Source organism: Camelus bactrianus, chromosome 34 (assembly GCF_048773025.1).
Source record: "Camelus bactrianus isolate YW-2024 breed Bactrian camel chromosome 34, ASM4877302v1, whole genome shotgun sequence".
Classification (NCBI taxonomy): domain Eukaryota; kingdom Metazoa; phylum Chordata; class Mammalia; order Artiodactyla; family Camelidae; genus Camelus; species Camelus bactrianus.
The window spans coordinates 13286720-13303181 of NC_133572.1; the positions used below are offsets into that span (position 1 = coordinate 13286720).

Genomic DNA, 16462 nt, shown 5'->3' on the forward strand with positions numbered 1-16462 from the left:
CACCCGTAGCTCGGTTCTCCGGGGCAAGCGCCGGAAGTGGCCGCCCGGCGCCGCGCTCCCTCCGGCTGTGCGAACTTTCCCCGCTTCTCCGCCGTCGTCAGCAAACTGCTGGGCGCCCCAGAGCATGGAGGCGGGGCACCCACCTCCGACGGCGGGGCAGTTCGTGGTGGTCGGCGGTGGCATCGCGGGCGTCACCTGTGCGGAGCAGGTAAGGCGGGCGCGCGGGCGGCTCCGCCTCTCCTGGAACCCGGAGGCCGGGGCGCCCCAGGCGCCCTCACGCCCCCTTTCCTAGTCCTTCTTCCAGGTCGCTGTTTAGCCGCTTCCTTTCCCCTTCCGCACTTCTTCTGGTTCCCAGATATTAGAGACCGTGTCGTGGCTTTCAGATGATGCCCTTAATTCCTCTCAAGCTTCGCCTCAGGCACAGGGAGGAGGGATGGAGAGCAAACTGTTGAGGGGAACGGGGAACCCAAACTGTTGGAGGAGGGACCCAAAGCCAGGCTCTAGTCCTAGTAGTGCCAGAGCAGACGGGGCTTATAACTAGGAACTACTTGGTCAGACAATTCCTCGAAAGTCCAGCCCCCTTTCTTAATTAGCTGATTGAATTCCTCTTTCACATAGGTGCTAAGTCCTTAGTGCTTGGTAAATAAATGATAGAGAAACTCTTACGTAAGTTTTCTATGCTTTGGACTCCCAAGATAGAAGAGATGTCATCTCAAAAGGAACGTACATATGAAATTGAATAACTATGCTGTACACGAGAAACTAACACAACATTGTAAATCGACTATACTTAAGTTAAGAAATAAAAAAAAATTTAATTAAAAAAAGATGTCATCTCTAGTAATGTTTTGAGAAACAGCCGCCAAGGGATTAAATGCAGCGAGGGAATGCTTTTCTGATTATAGTGAATAATCAGACCACATGTATACATTTACATATATTCCAAAAAGGACTAGAATATTTTGTTAATAAAAGTAAACATAAGCAATCACTGATGTTGTAAGAAATTCGAGTTTTTTTCCCCCCTTAACGTTGAATCTTTGGATGTGTATTCTTCACTTATTCACCAAGTAAACATCTATAATCCAGGCACTGTTCTGAGGGCTGATCTGACATACAGAGCATGGTACCTCCTTTTTAGGGACTCACAGCCTAAGGGAAGAGATACGTAAATAAATCATTTCATCTGTGTGTTCGCTGTCATAGGGGTGCCTGTGGAGTTGGTAAGGAGCCAGTTAGGGAAGGAATAACCTTTCTCAAAGGAGGTGTATTTTTGACTTCGTATAGGCATACTTCATTTTATTGCACTTTGATTTATTGTACTTCGCAGATAATGCGTTGTTTACTGATCGAAGGTTTGCGGAAACCGTGTGTTTTTGGCACCATTTTTCCAATGGCATTTGCTCACTTTGTGTCTCTGGGTCATATTTTGGTAATTCTCACAGTATTTCAAGCTTTTTAATTATTACTCTATTTGTTATGGTGATCTATGATCTTTTACTGTTACTATTGCGAAAAGATCATAACTCGCTGAAGGCTTAGATGATGGTTAGTCATTTTTGAAAGTATTTTTTAATTAAAGTATGTACTTTTTTTTGATAGAAATAATGCTATCACACACTTAATATTGACAACAGCATAGTGTAAACATAACAATTACATGCTCTGGGAACTTTTGGGAAGCCAAAAGTTTCATGTCATGCTCTTTATTGCAGTATTCACTTGCAGTGGTCTGGAACCGAACCCTCAATGTCTCTGAGGTATTTCTGTATAAAAGAGTGTGTAAAAGTTTACTAGGTAAACAGGAAAAGACAGACATGCCAACGGCAGGCAACAGTATAATCTTAGGTGGAAAAGCATGGCACCATCCAGAAGTAGCAAAGCTTAAAGCAGGTGGTGCTGGGGGAGGAGTGACCAGAGGTGAAGCCGGGAAGGCTGGCAGCGACCTGCTCATAAAGGATCTTATAAATCATGCTGCGAATTTAACGAGAACTTAGAAATAGTCAAACAGTTTCGAGCAGTGGAATAATACGATCAAAGGAAAATTTTTGAAAGATGATTAATTAGGATGGTTTTGGGGCCTGGGTAGCTGGTTAATATGAGACTGGAAGGCCAACTTAAAGGTGATTTTAGTAGTATGAAGGATATTGAGGGCCTGGTCTAGCAGTGGAAACAGAAAGTGGGGAAATAACTACAGAACATACAAAGGAAGGAAAGACGGAAAGAGTGAAAATATTGTGAAATATTACAGAAAGATTAAATAAGGTGGCACTGAAAAGATTCTGATGGGTTTAAAGGAGGTAGAGGTGGATTGAACATGCTCAGTTTTAATGGTATAGTGGAGATAGAAATTGGTGGGGTTAAGGAACTGGAGTGTGAGGTAAGAAAATGCTTTCAAGAAATTTAAAGTGAGCAAGAGAGAGGTTGAAGCTGGAGGCAAATGGTGAAACACTAGCAAGTTAAACCTCTAAAGTTTGATAAGGCTAATGTTAAAATGGCTTTGTCTTCTCCGAAAGTATACTGATTGGGCATTTGGAAGAGGCGGAAGTGCCAAAGCACTTGGGAAGGTGCTAAGGTTTTAAATGCTAGTTATTAAAGGTTTGCTGTAATTTCATTCTACGAATGAAATTATTTTATAATAAATAGAAGTTTGTTTAACTGTTAATTAGGAAGATAGTTTCTTCTCATCCTCTGCATGATCATTGTTAAGAGTTTAGTGTAAATGTATTTTTCATTTTAATCAGTATCTATATTTAATCAATATTTAATCAAGTTAAACATTACTCACCACTACTCCATAAACATGACCATAACCCAGGATAATGGAGACCTTTAGATGAAGAACAGTGAGTTTTTACAGTAAGGCATATTAATAACATCATTAAAATTGCATTATCCCTGTTTCCCCCCCACCATGCCATAGTGCTAATACTTAAAGTTATTTATCATATTTTTCCTACTTTTTAAAAAATAAGTTGGCGATTCACTTTCCATCAGAAGATATTCTCCTGATAACAGCTTCTCCTGTTATTAAAGCGGTCACAAATTTCAAGCAGGTAAGAACCTTTGTATAACTTTCTTAGTATTAATTTTTAAAAACTGCAATAACTTGCATAACAGTGTAATTGTAGGACTTAATTGTTGAAGATGACAAATTTTTTTGATACTCATTTAAAATCATAACTCAAAGTTTAGAATTATTCAGATTGAATACCAAAAGCGCCCAGAATGATATTGAATTTCTAGTTTCCTCTTTTCTCCCACTTTTTCTTCCACTCAGAATTACTTTTCAGAAAATTTAAAATAAGATTCTTTTGAGGAAAGATGTTATACAAATCTAAACATGAATGCAAATATACATGTAAGTGTGTGTGTTTATTGTGAGTGTGTGTGTTTACAAACCAGAAGAAAAATGCTTCTGAGCCAAGTTTACACTTGCTGATAATTAATGTTTCAGTTGTGTAATAAGCATCTCAAAACACTTTGTAGTTCCGTAAATTTATTTTACACATTTTAACATTGTAACAGGACTCTAAGGTCATTTTGGCTATAGTATAGAAAAGTGGTCTTCCAAACATTTTTGATCCTGTGCCTCACCTGTTAAAAAAAGTTTTGAGCTCGTATCTAAATATTGTATTTATAAATTATACGCATGTACTGAAGTGCTAAAATTATGTTACAATGCTTTTGCAAAAAATAAGTGACTAAAAAGGCAAAAATGTTGATCTTTTCTTCCCACAATTCAATGAAGACTACTTAAATCATCTTTGATTTAATATAAGTTTTCCCTTATAATACCCTGGTAATAGAATATCTTTTTTTCTTTTGGCATTTTGTCTAAGATTTATTGTTTATTCATATAAAGTTTAAAGCCTTGATACTAAGGAAAAGCCACCGTCTCCCACAGGCATACCTTTCCAGTCTTAAAGTATGTTTTATGAAAGTTCTTTATATATTGTCTCCCAGGGAAGAGATCAGTATACAGTTAAGCTACCTCATTCTCATGTATAAACCCCTGAGATTTACATAACCCCCTAAGACTAAAGGTAATTTACTGCTATATGTTGCTCTTTGTTATAACCTGCGTAGAGATAACATAAGATATCTTAGTACTACGTGCAGCCAAAAGAATTATGGGATTGGGAGAACCAGAGAACAAATTATGGCTATTAACCTCTAAATACGTCCAATTACAGACTAAGAGTACACACGAAAGAGAGATGTTTCTCTGGGCCCTCTAACTGTCTTTCCAAAAGACTTAATTTGGTGTAATGATACAAGAAATGTAAGACTCGAGTTTAGTTTTTGCCAGTCTTTTAAAAGTTTTGTACAGTAGAAGAAGAAACCTTGGGTTCTCGGCCAGTTATTTACTGGCCATGTAGCCTTGGCAAGTTTCTGTATCTGAATTGTACCATTAGGATAATACCTTCCTTGCTTACTTAACAAGGTTGTGAGCTGAAGATGTACCAATTATATGTTGACAGTGCATTGAAATAACAAATATTATGCAAATGTCAGTTATTCTTAGTGTTTAGAAGTCAGAAATTGCATTCTCTTTATCATTTATTGAGCATCTCAATTATTTATCAGCCAGTGTGCTGGGCACCCAGGACATAGAGATTAAAAATATAGAACATACACCAAAAAGTCACCAGTGGTTATCGCTGGGGTAGATGGAATGTGAGATTTAAAGAGTGGTAAAGAAGGACTTTATCATATAATTCTATATTATGTATTGTTATTGTTTATTTGTTTATGTTAAAAAGAGCACATATTCATGGCTTGTATAATTTTTGAAGGAAAAGGGGGATTAATAATAGTTCACATTATTTATGGAGTACTTATGCTATACTTCTGAATGTTTTAAATATATTAATGTATTTAATCCTTAACCCTGTGAAGTATATTCTTATATTATCCCCACTTTACAGATGAGGTAATTGAGTCACAGTGAGGTTAGGTAAATTTCCAAGGTGCATATAGTCAGGTTTTGAATCCAGGCACTTTGGCTGTAAAGCCCTCATGGTCAATTTCTCAGAATGATTGTTTTCTATTGGGTCAACAGATAAGCAAGAAATAGTTATCATACAGTGTAAAGGGAAGAACAATTGAGGTCATATTCCAATATATGCATATTATTTTTATACATATAACACAATGTGAAGGAGTGCCAGAGCCTGCCTTTGAGAATCAAGGATGTTGCATTGAAACTGGGACTTAAATAATAAGAAGGTTTTACCGTGTTTGTAAGAGATCAAGTACAGATAGTCACATGCCAAGGTGCATGAAAGTGTATGACTGTGAAATGTGCACCAGCAGGGACCAGTCCACTGCCGGAGTGTAATCCAGTCAGTTCAGATCTAAGACAGCCCCAAACCAACTCTGGTGGACCCACCATTGACTGGTATTTTCATTATTTAAAATTCTTGAAAGAAAAAAGTTTGAGTACACATTTTAATCTCTTTGATCTAATACAGGTTTCTAAAGTATTGGAAGAATTTGATGTTGAAGAACAACCAAGTACCTTGTTAGAAAATCGCTTTCCCAACATTAAGGTTATAGAATCTGGAGTGAAGCAGTTGAAGAGCGAAGAACACGTAAGAGGATTTTTTTCTTGATGACCTTTGCCATTGTTAAATCTTGGTGAGGTTTTGCCTGCCTTCTTTTGACCCCACCTGTCCAACCACCACCCAGGTCCCTAGCATGTAAATTGTAGTGACTTTAATTTCCATTATTTTTAGAAAAATTTACACCTTTTGTGAGTTTTTTGGGCTTATGTGATTGGTTTAGTTTGGCATTTTAGGTTTTACATTTCAGATTCACATTAACATTTATATAGGGTTCATTGTGTTCTGGGCCTTGCGTTAATATCGGGAGACACTAGCAGTAATAGAAGGAGCCTGCTCCTGGGGACTCTCAGTGTCATGGGAGTGTAGACATGCATACATTTAATGTATGCACATGGGAAAAATAACAGTTCTTGAGATATTATCAAAATTCTGATATTAGATATTTAGGAAGACTTCACAGATTGAGTAATGTATGAGCTATGTTTTAAATAATGGGTGAATTAAGAGTTCTCCAGATGGAAAAGGGCATTCCAGGAAGAGGAGATTGCATGTTCAAAAGACCCAAAGAAAGGAAGGGGGGCATGTGGAATAGTGAGGTTGTTGAAGGAATTGGGATGTGGATAAGTAAAGGAGATTGGCGGATGAGGCCAGAGAAATAAGTAAGTAAGATTATGAAGAACTTTTTATGTCTTGCTAAGGAATTGAGTTAATTTATAATCAATGGAGAAGCAGTGAAGAGATTTTAAGTGGAAGCCAGGATGATAAAATAGATATTCTTTTAGGAAGGTATTTCTGACAGCAGTGTCAAGGATGAGCTGGGGTAGAGTGAGGGGCTGGTGGCCAACAACCAAATTAGAAGGTGGGGATAGCAGTCCCAAATGGTGTAAGGCCCAAACTGGGACAGTCTCAGGAAAGGGGGTTGTCAGATGATTACCAGCATCTTCAGGTGAGCTGTAGGCAAGTTGGGAGGTCGAGTTTGTTGTTGTTTCTCTAAAGCAGCTGTAATTTGTGAGTTCTCCCTCAGGGAGAAAACATACCTGTCACATTTGAAACAAATAATTAGACAGGAGGAAAAAAGTAAGAAAAAGTTCTAAGTTTATGAGAAAAATATTACAAAAAATATTATTAATCTGAATCCCCAAACCAGAGTAAGTTCCTAATACTTGTAGTGGTAGTACTCACTCCTTAAAGCACCCATGTCAGTTAAGCTGCAGACTGAAGTTGGCTCAAAAGTGTCAGGATGCATCGTGAGGGAACTTACATATCAGGGCATTTGAGTGAATCAGAGTGCCCCCTGTTGCCATTTGAACAGTATCCTCCATGAGATACACATCTGGATACGTGTCTGCATCCTCTTGTCCCTCTTTCATGTCTTTAGTAAGTTAGGAATGATGTGTTTTACCTTCATGCCTACTTTCAAAAAAGTAACAGTAACCAGTGAAGAGTTTTTGTGTTTTTATAGTAGCTAAATATGGATTATTTTTAAAATTTGGTCAGTGTCTATAATTAACTCTTTGTTAGTTAAAATTCTCACCAGATTATCTAAAGGAAGACTCACATAAAATTTCTGTATGATTATACTGTGTTGGATTATCAGTTTTATGTGTTTGTCATGCAGAGTTAAAATGGGTATCAAATGTCTCATTGGGTGTGGAGGTACTATTTGCCAACTTTTATAAATCAAAACACATGACACAGACTTGAACCCCCTAAACCATTCCAGCAAAGTCTAGCATCTGTCAAAGGAGCATATGCTTATGTATATCTGCTTTCTAAATGCTACTACTTATATGTAGCTATTCATTCGAGGTTAAGGAAAAGAAACAATGGATCTCTAACATGTACTTTTAGATTCATCTAAATTAAAGAGCATGTAGTTTGCTGGTAAAGTAATTGTTATTTCTATTTAAGAATATAGATACTGTTTTTTAGTACCAATTTTTTTAGATTAAGCAGGCACATTGTGACCTTTTCTACCACACACTACTCCCCTGTGCCTATCACAGATATTATGGTATGATAACGATTAGATTCACTAGATCTTCTTAGAGTAACATCCATCGAGATCAGAAATGGTCATCAAATCAATGTTCATCAGAATACTCAATTAAAAAATTTCTGTGTGTTTAGTTTTTAATCTGAGGTCAGCATGCTTTTCCAAACATCATGAGATTCCTTAAGTTTTATACAAAATTTTGTTGGAATGTACTTTTTTTTTCCATGGGAGAAAAAAAGTAAGAAATCTGGTTTTCATCAGATTTTTTAAATGGTTCATGGCCCTAATATGATTAAGAATCACTCGATTGGATTGGAGAATGCATTCTCGTGCTGAAGCTTTGTCATAAGTATTGGCTGCCACCAAGAGGCAGCCTTAATGTATTTTTTGCTTTTGTCTTATTGAATATTTAAAGTGAAATTGTACCCGCGTGTAAATGTTATGGCTCTCCCCTTCATTGCTCTATGGTTTTACAGTGCGTTTTAACTGAAGATGGCAATCAGCATTTGTATAAGAAACTCTGTCTGTGTGCTGGAGCTAAACCGAAGTTGATACGTGAAGGAAATCCTTATGTATTAGGAATCCGCGATACAGACAGTGCTCAGGTAACATCTGACATTGGGTTGTGGGAAAAAAACATGAAGATTTCTTAGACTTTATATTTGAATCAAAGTATTCCACTGAAAATGTTAATGCCTAAACTGTAGGAGCAGAAGGAAGGTTTTTTGCTTCATGAGCCATAAACCAAAAAGTAGTTATCATGTTTTATTACTGCCAATTTGAGTTGAGTTTTAGCTGATATTTTATCTTATTTATTAATTCATGTTCTTTGCATTATGTGATCTCCCAGATATGATAACTATGCTAAAGGTGACAACTTACATTGTATACACATTCATTACTCTACTCTGACCGAGAATATGTGATTTGCCACCTAAGTAATGTAATGGTCTTTTTCTTAAAAGGTAAAGCATGTCCCAAACTCACTCCTCAGCAAAGAAATTAATATTGCAGAGGTCTTTCTGATACAGAATCATGACTGAATCCTAGAACTGAAGAAGACACTTGGTTTATTGTTCTGCTCAAGAACAGTGATAAACTGTCCCAAGAAGGTGAAACTCTATCTGCAGAACCTTAGGCAGCTTCCTGTGGTCATTTACTTCAGGGGTTATTGACCCTGACTGCTCAGGAACTCTAGGTTTCCAGACACAGTGCTCTTGCCTCAGGTCATTGTTGTTGCTCTGTCCCATGACATGATAATTTTACATTTATATAATGAGGTTTTATGGTCTTGATAATATTTTCTTTGAGCTCGTTCTTAATTAGATAGGAATTCAGAGAATACTAGAAGGACTGGTTATCTTCTTGTAAACATTTTAGGTTCATATTATCAAAGATTGAGTTTATAGGTATGTTCCAAAGAGGTCACCTACATACATACACTCATTGAATCCTCCTGATGATCCTGTGTGACAGGCATTACTCGCACTCTGCAGAGAGGAAGTGGAGATGGAGGGACGAAGCCAGTTACCTGCACTAAAGTGGGTACTAAGCGGACCAGAGGTGTGAGCTCATGACATTCACCTCCATGGCCAGTGCTCTTTACGCGGCTTTCTTAAATTACCTACTGCCTTCAGTGAAAGACAGACTAAAATTAACTTCGGATTTTTTTCTTACAGAATTTTAAAGAAGCCAATTTTTAGTGGTTATTTATTAAATATTACAGTAAGTTTTGGGGTCAATTTAATAGAAATGGGGACCTACCCGTAGGAGGAGGAATTTAGCTCTTCATAAATTATCCTGAAGCAGTGAGCCTAGTCTCTACTTTGGAAAGTACCCTAAGAATGACTACTGGTCATTTTTTTCCTCCAGGCTCATTGTGATCTTTTCTGGGGGGATGGGGGTGGAAGCATCAATTAGCTGTCTTATAATGGGAATAACACTTTTTCAATAAATTGTAGGCATTATTGTGTGCCTGCTACTCCTAACGGCTGTATCTATATGATCTCACTTACTGGTTACGGAAACCTTGAGATGTAGTCACTTCTTATTTCCACTTATGGTCGGAGAACCTGAGGTGCAGAGAGGTCGGGCAGCTTGCCCAGGGCCACCCGGTTAGCGGCTGCCTGCCAGAGCCGGGCCGAGCTGCTGTGCTGACGGCTGCTCGTTCCTGCCCGCTCCCAGTGCCGACTCACTGCAGGGCAAGTGGCCACTGAGGGACTAGAAGAAAAGCAAGAATCCTGTGTCCGACCGAGGTGTAGATCAGTGTTGTGTTGGTAAATGGATTTGGTCAAATAGTTGGGGACGTGGTAAAATAAAGACAATGCCTCTTTCTGCAATTCTAAATATAATGGAAGAGGCAAGGAAAATCAGGAGAGACGTTGCTAGAAAGGCAGTTTGGGGTGAAACATAGAGGGGAACATTTATTATATTCTAACTGGGAGGGTGTGTGCTGGCGGAGTGGGAAGTGAAGTTTATTAGTTTATTATTATTAGTGAAGCCTCTTGCCTCAGGTATTGCCTACTATTACAAAACACTCTTTCTTTTTGATACAGGAGTTTCAGAAGCAGCTTACTAAAGCTAAGAGAATAATGATCATAGGGAATGGTGGCATCGCACTTGAATTAGTGTAAGTATATATTTTTAAATATTATTTAAGAATTTCTCTGTGTTTCGTGTGATTATTGACAGACTAGAAAATAATCTTGTTATCCTAAAAATCAAAGATAAATAAAATTGTCACACATTTTCAAGAAGAAAAATCTTTATTTTTTTAGCTTTCATGGAATTCATAGTTGCGAAAGTGTCCTTATAAGACATAGGAGTTTAGGGGATGCTGTAAGTCTCAAAGGGCCATGCACTGGTGACTGGCTGGACTTGACCCATTCATGTACTATATACAAAAAGAATTTAAATGTGTACACCTGTTGAGATTTCTAGTCATAGTCCCCACTACTTTTTATTGCTTATACCCACTGTGCTTCACTCATTCACATTGCCTGTGGCCCATGAAACCAAAAATGTTTGTGAGTTCTGTTTCAGAATGTGTAGTACTCTCGGCTCCTGGTTTTTGGAAGTTTGGGGAATGTGAGCACCTTAATAGGCAATATTATCATCTTAAAATTATATTTCAAGTCTGAAAAATACTGAGGAGTGTCCTGCTGTGGAAGGCAGGGCATTGATTCACTTTCTTTGTGATTTTAGCTTTCAGCCGATGGCTGATATGGAAGAGTCTGGATATTATTCAGTCATTGGGTCTGTCTACAAAGAGGACAAATTTATATCAAAATAAGGAATCTGCCAAAGCCCTGTCTTTGCTCACTTACATTCATTCGAACTCTAAGGCTAGGTTTTTGCTGCCCCCTGCCTGTTTAGAGGACAGTGAGCCCCAGTGGAAGTCTGTAAGAGTTCTTCAATTGCCTGAGTACTAGGAGTGGCAGTCACTATTGTAGTTATGAAGGTTGTGGCCTTGTATGGAGAAATGCAGAGAAAAAACTGGAGAGTCAGCACCAGCTGGACCAAGAGGAGGGAGGCATAGATTTATTGTAAGAGGGGCTTTAAATCTTTTCATGCGCATGACAGATTTTCTCCATCAGGTATCACCAAAATATTGTTGTTGTTGTTGTTGTTATTTACATTGAAAAGCTTTCTCACATTCAAAAATGTTCAATCTCACAACATTTAATCTCATTCCTCACTTTCTTTACATTGGAGATTGAAGGCCTTATACTTGGGTAGAACTCATGATTTTACATTCACTAAACCGTTGGGTAGTTTCAGAAAGGCCCCCTAGAGGGCTCTTCTCTCGGTTTCAGTGCCCTGAATGCTTACACCTTTGTCTTCTCTTGATGAAAAATGACATATCCCAACCCTTCCTGCTTTTTAATAATCCCCGTGTCCCGCTGAAGCTAATACTGGTTTTCTTCAGTATACTTTTATTTTAGCTAGTATCTTTCTTCCAACTGTAGGTTAATCCTTTCTCTTTCAAACAGATACAGTTTTTCATAATTTCACAGAATATAATACTTCACTGTTGTCTGATTTTTAAGAGTGGTTTGAAAAATGCAAGCAGTATTTCCCCTATGTGCGATAATACCTTCGTGCTTATGCATCTGTCTGAGGACATAGTTCTTAGGGTAAGAGGATTAGAGGGTGTCCTGTGAGGAATGGCACATCCAGGAGTTATTTGTGGTAGTTACGGATAATAACTGTGGCCTGCTAGTCAAATGTCAGTATTTTAGGCTATACTGATACGTGTTATGTTGCTTTATTACTTTAAAATGTATAAAAAAATGGTAATTAGAGCAATTTATAATTTATGAAAGTTTAAGCATTTCGTGGTAACTATGTGCCTGATTGTAAATTGAATATAAAGTGTATTACCAAGTGTGTGTGTAGTCTGCTTTCTGCTCATCAGCAGTGCTGTATGACCTGAGCAGCTTAAGGCAGAATGTTCTCCAGATAATCTGAACTTTAGTAACTATAAATATTCTTGGCTGGAATTGGAGAGGAAGAAAAATGAAGGCCCATTGATAAGGCAGGGGCTCCTGTAATACACCAAGAGCATGAACATCAGGTGACCTGGAGTCAGATGTACTGAACGCTCTCTCCATCATCTCATTGATTAGCCTTGAAGTCATAGAACTTGTTACATCAGTCTGAGAAGTAAAGAGGGCAGTATTTTTTTTTTTACCATAAATAATTGTTAAAAATTAATAACATTAACACACAATAATTTCAAATAAAATTCTAGGGTAATTAGGATGGCCGTACATCCTGTTTGTCCAGGATTGTCCCAGTTCATTTGTACCAAAACAAGTATCAATAGCAGATAAATTATAGTGGATTTCAGGGACTTTGTGGAATGAGTGTTTAGAAAACCACATTCTCAGTGTCCAAACCTAGAGATGAAACTGCAGGTGCCCAGGAGCTGTGAGAGGTCATGGAAGGGGTGTCTGTGTACCGTGGCCATGCCTTTCTTCCTTTAAGAGCCTTCATTTTTCTGCAAACTGGACCTTTCTTTGGCCAGGTGGCTTTTCTGAGATGATGGGAATTCAGTGCAGGGTATTTGTTCCTTTATAACAAAGTTAAGATTTTAGTTTGAAACTCTCATTCTCTCATTTTTCTACCCTTCTATAATGTGCTTTGACTACATAAAATATTTGTTACCAAAGAAGTCAGTTGTTAATATTGTAGCTCTATATCACCTGTCTGTCCATCACTGATCACATTGTAACCGGGTAAACAAGGCACTGCTCACTCCTGGGAACCCTTGGGAACATTCATGTAACTGTGTTGTAGAGATTGAACACTTTCAAGTGGTGATATTTCACTGTGATGAAATCTTACTTGATACTCAGTTACATATTTTTGTCACTTTTATTTCTTTCAGTAAACTAGTTAAATTTCTTGTATTATTTAATCTACTTTAACTCTTATTTTCCTGAAGCAGTGTTACATTCTTCTTTATAATCATTGTTTTCTCAGTTTGCTTTAAAATACCTTCTTTACTTTTGCCCTAAGAGATAATTGTTATTTGTAGATACAGATATTTCCACTTAGGCTTTTGAAATTGCTCTAAGTAGCTTTAATATTTCTTCTAGGTATGAAATTGAAGGCTGTGAAGTCATTTGGGTCATTAAAGATACAGCTATTGGGAATACTTTCTTCGATGCAGGAGCAGCTGAATTCTTGACTTCAAAACTCATTGCTGAAAAATCAGAGGCTAAAATTGCACAAAAAAGAACCAGATATACAACTGAAGGTAAATATAGCATCTAGCTATATTCATTCACAGATGAAACTGTTAATTTTTTTAACCATATAAAAAAAGGCTGTAAGAAAATTTAGCAAAGTATTTTATTTGGGAGATAGGAATATTTATTTCTATATCCTTATGTGACTTTTTAAGATTTTCTATATATATATGTGTGTGTGTATGTGTATGTATATATGTTTATATATATGATATACTTTTTAGAAAAATATGTATAACTAAAACTGGAAGTTTAAAGTGAATTAAATAAACCAGCCCATCTACATCTCCACAGACATAAGCTACAATTGGACAATACCTAAGGTAATTTTATAAAAACTGCAGTGAGTTTAAAAACAAATACAGCTTTTTAGTTTAGAAGACCTTTTTATTTATTTAAACTTTTGGCTTGTAAAATTCAACAAGAATTTTGTAAGTTTTGGGGGTCCTAAAAATTGACAAAATTTTCAAAATTTGATGCCTAATTTTCTCACCCTTCATATTAACCAGTGTATATGACATCCATAAAACACTTTAAATATGTTTATACACAACACTCAGTTGCAAGTTTCACTAAATACAGCAGTGAATTTACCCATTTTATAGCTCTATATCACAGAATATTAAGATAATGAATAAATTGATGAATACAGATAAGTTAATCCTATAGTATGAAAGTGTGTGAATTATTCCATTGCCTAAAAATTTCTGAGCACAAGCGTAATTCTCTTCCTGGCAGTTTTTATATCAGTTGAATTTTGAATTGAGTTTCTCTCTTCAGGAAGGAAAAAGGAGGCACAAACCAAAGGCAATGCCGGTAACATAGGCAGTGCCTTGGGACCTGATTGGCACGAAGGCTTGAATCTCAAAGGAACAAAGGAGGTATGTTTTCTTATACTGATTGAACATGTCTAAATGCAATTTTAAATTCTCTAACCGTTTGTTAAAGACTGGTTATAAATATATAGTTAAAGAATAAGTTAAAATCTGTGGTGCTAGGAAAGGACTTCAGTGCCCGTTGGCCCAGGTGAACTCTGCAAGATACAGAGAGCTCCAGACACACATAGTGAATACACCTGTCCTGTTTTAAATTACTTTTCTCAGAGGTCACTTCAGACACATTATACATTTTAAAGATTATTAGGTAAGAGTCTAAATAAAATACACATTTAATATCCTGATTGCATAAGCAGATGACATGCTTTTACTCATTTTATTAGATATTTTTGTGTTTTTTTTAGTTGTTAAAAGGTGATATTTAAATATTGTAAGAAACATATATTCAGTCCTTATTACTATGTGTCATTTCTTTTCAGCCCTCAGTAGGCTGGAGGGGGGCTGGCTTCACAGCATATCTAATTTCTGTGATGGAAATTACACAAAATCACTTTTTCCTGCACCTTCAGATCCTAAGACTAATAGTATTTTTATCCTGAGAATTTCAGTTTAGTACAGTAAACATTTATTGAGAATCTCCTACCTAACTGGCTCTTTACTAGGATGCTGGAATATACCAGTCTAGGATATGTCAACTTAATTTTTTAGTCTATAACAGTCATAATTAAAAAAAATATATATATATATATATATATATGTGTGTGTGTGTGTGTGTGTATGTGTAATTATCATACTAAAAACATGCCCTTGGTGCTACCTGCCAATTCAGCTTAGATCTCGTTAAGCAAGGAATGAGTTTCTGCTCACTCCTTTCACACACACAGATTGAGACGCATTTTTTGGCTATTCAATGTGTTTTCATTTATACTATAAGAATTATCTTTCTGATAATGTTTCTACAAGTATGTTATAAATTTTTTCTTCATCATCAGTAACCTAGGTCATTCTTTCTGGAACTGTTATGGTGATCAGTATGTCTTTATTTTAGTTTTCTCATAAGATTCACATTGAAACTATGTGTGAAGTGAAGAAAATCTACCTTCAGGAAGAATTTAGAATTTCTAAGAAAAAGTCCTTGACTTTTCCAAGAGACCATCATAATCAGTCAGTTACAACTGACAAAGGTAAGTGAGGAAATAAAAAAAAAATAACCTCTTATTTGAAAGGAAGACAACTTAACCTTGCTTTATTATATTAAAAACAACTTCATATTTCCACATAAAACTTAAACATGAAAAAGTAAAAATAAGACTATAATAATGTAAGTCATTTTGCTTTCACTACTTTCTCTTCACATTTTCTGATAAATTAAGTTGTATAGAGCTTAACATTTTGCAGTAGGGCTCATTGTTTTGACTGTCATAACCCTGTGAGTAAATCAGAATATCTTGCAGATCAAAACAAAACAAAAACTTTAAAAACCCGAGGCTCTCAGACAAAGTGACATGTCCAAAACCAAACAGGTTGAAAAATCTATGAATTTGAACTAAGACACAGATCTCCTAAAATTCCTATTCTACACTTTTGTGAGAACTAAGGTCATTTGAAGAAATATACTCAATCAAACCTAGTGTGTGAAATATCCCACTGCTCTGAATTCTTTGAATTTTTTCATAGGAAAGGGGGGAAAGGAGGTGTTAGAGTTTGAATATGAATAATAAGGGAAAAGACTGAAAAGTGAGTAACCAGTTGGACTAAACTGTCAGTGAAGTATAATCTATTAATAAAGATTTTTAAAGAAATAATTTATAAGTTAATTATCAATTTAAATTTATTTTGTTAGCATTTCTGTGTTTAAATTTGAAGAAATGTTTAGAATGCCTGTTACGCTTTTGCAGTTATACCCAAAACAGGGAAATTGCATTGATTGCGTCAAAATGTTTTTAGCAAATGTACCTGATAAAAATTATTGAGGAGTGTTGTTTTAAAGTTATCTCCTGCCTTTTTCTTTCTTTGTTCTAGTCATTGTATTCACATAGTGCTATAGACGGTTGGTGGTAGTTATAGTTGAGAATAAAGTCTTTTCTTTCTTTATTTTTTAAAGAGATATGGCCTGTATATGTGGAGCTGACCAATGGAAAGATATATGGCTGCAATTTCATTGTCAGTGCTACGGGAGTTACACCGAACACAGGACCTTTTCTCTGTGGCAACAACGTAAGGGGAAAGTTTTTGTCCCACTATCAGTATTTGTCAACTATTCATTATTTATGAAGACCTCTAATTCTCAAGAATGACTATTTA

General features: G+C 36.5%; 1 protein-coding gene across 3 annotated transcripts in view; it reads left to right on the forward strand.

The window, feature by feature from the left end:
* PYROXD1 (pyridine nucleotide-disulphide oxidoreductase domain 1) overlaps positions 1-16462 on the forward strand; it is a 20569-nt gene continuing 4107 nt past the window's right edge. Inside the window, exons 1-9 of one of the 3 annotated variants that reach the window (XM_074357762.1) lie at positions 1-208; positions 2976-3056; positions 5478-5597; positions 8043-8171; positions 10122-10195; positions 13170-13330; positions 14103-14203; positions 15207-15342; positions 16263-16375. In XM_074357762.1, the coding sequence (XP_074213863.1) occupies positions 125-208; positions 2976-3056; positions 5478-5597; positions 8043-8171; positions 10122-10195; positions 13170-13330; positions 14103-14203; positions 15207-15342; positions 16263-16375 (999 nt within the window). In that variant the 5' untranslated portion in view covers positions 1-124. Of the gene's footprint in view, positions 209-2975; positions 3057-5477; positions 5598-8042; positions 8172-8206; positions 9843-10121; positions 10196-13169; positions 13331-14102; positions 14204-15206; positions 15343-16262; positions 16376-16462 lie in introns of those variants that run through there. The other 2 variants (XM_074357764.1, XM_074357763.1) reach the window with 2 other exon arrangements.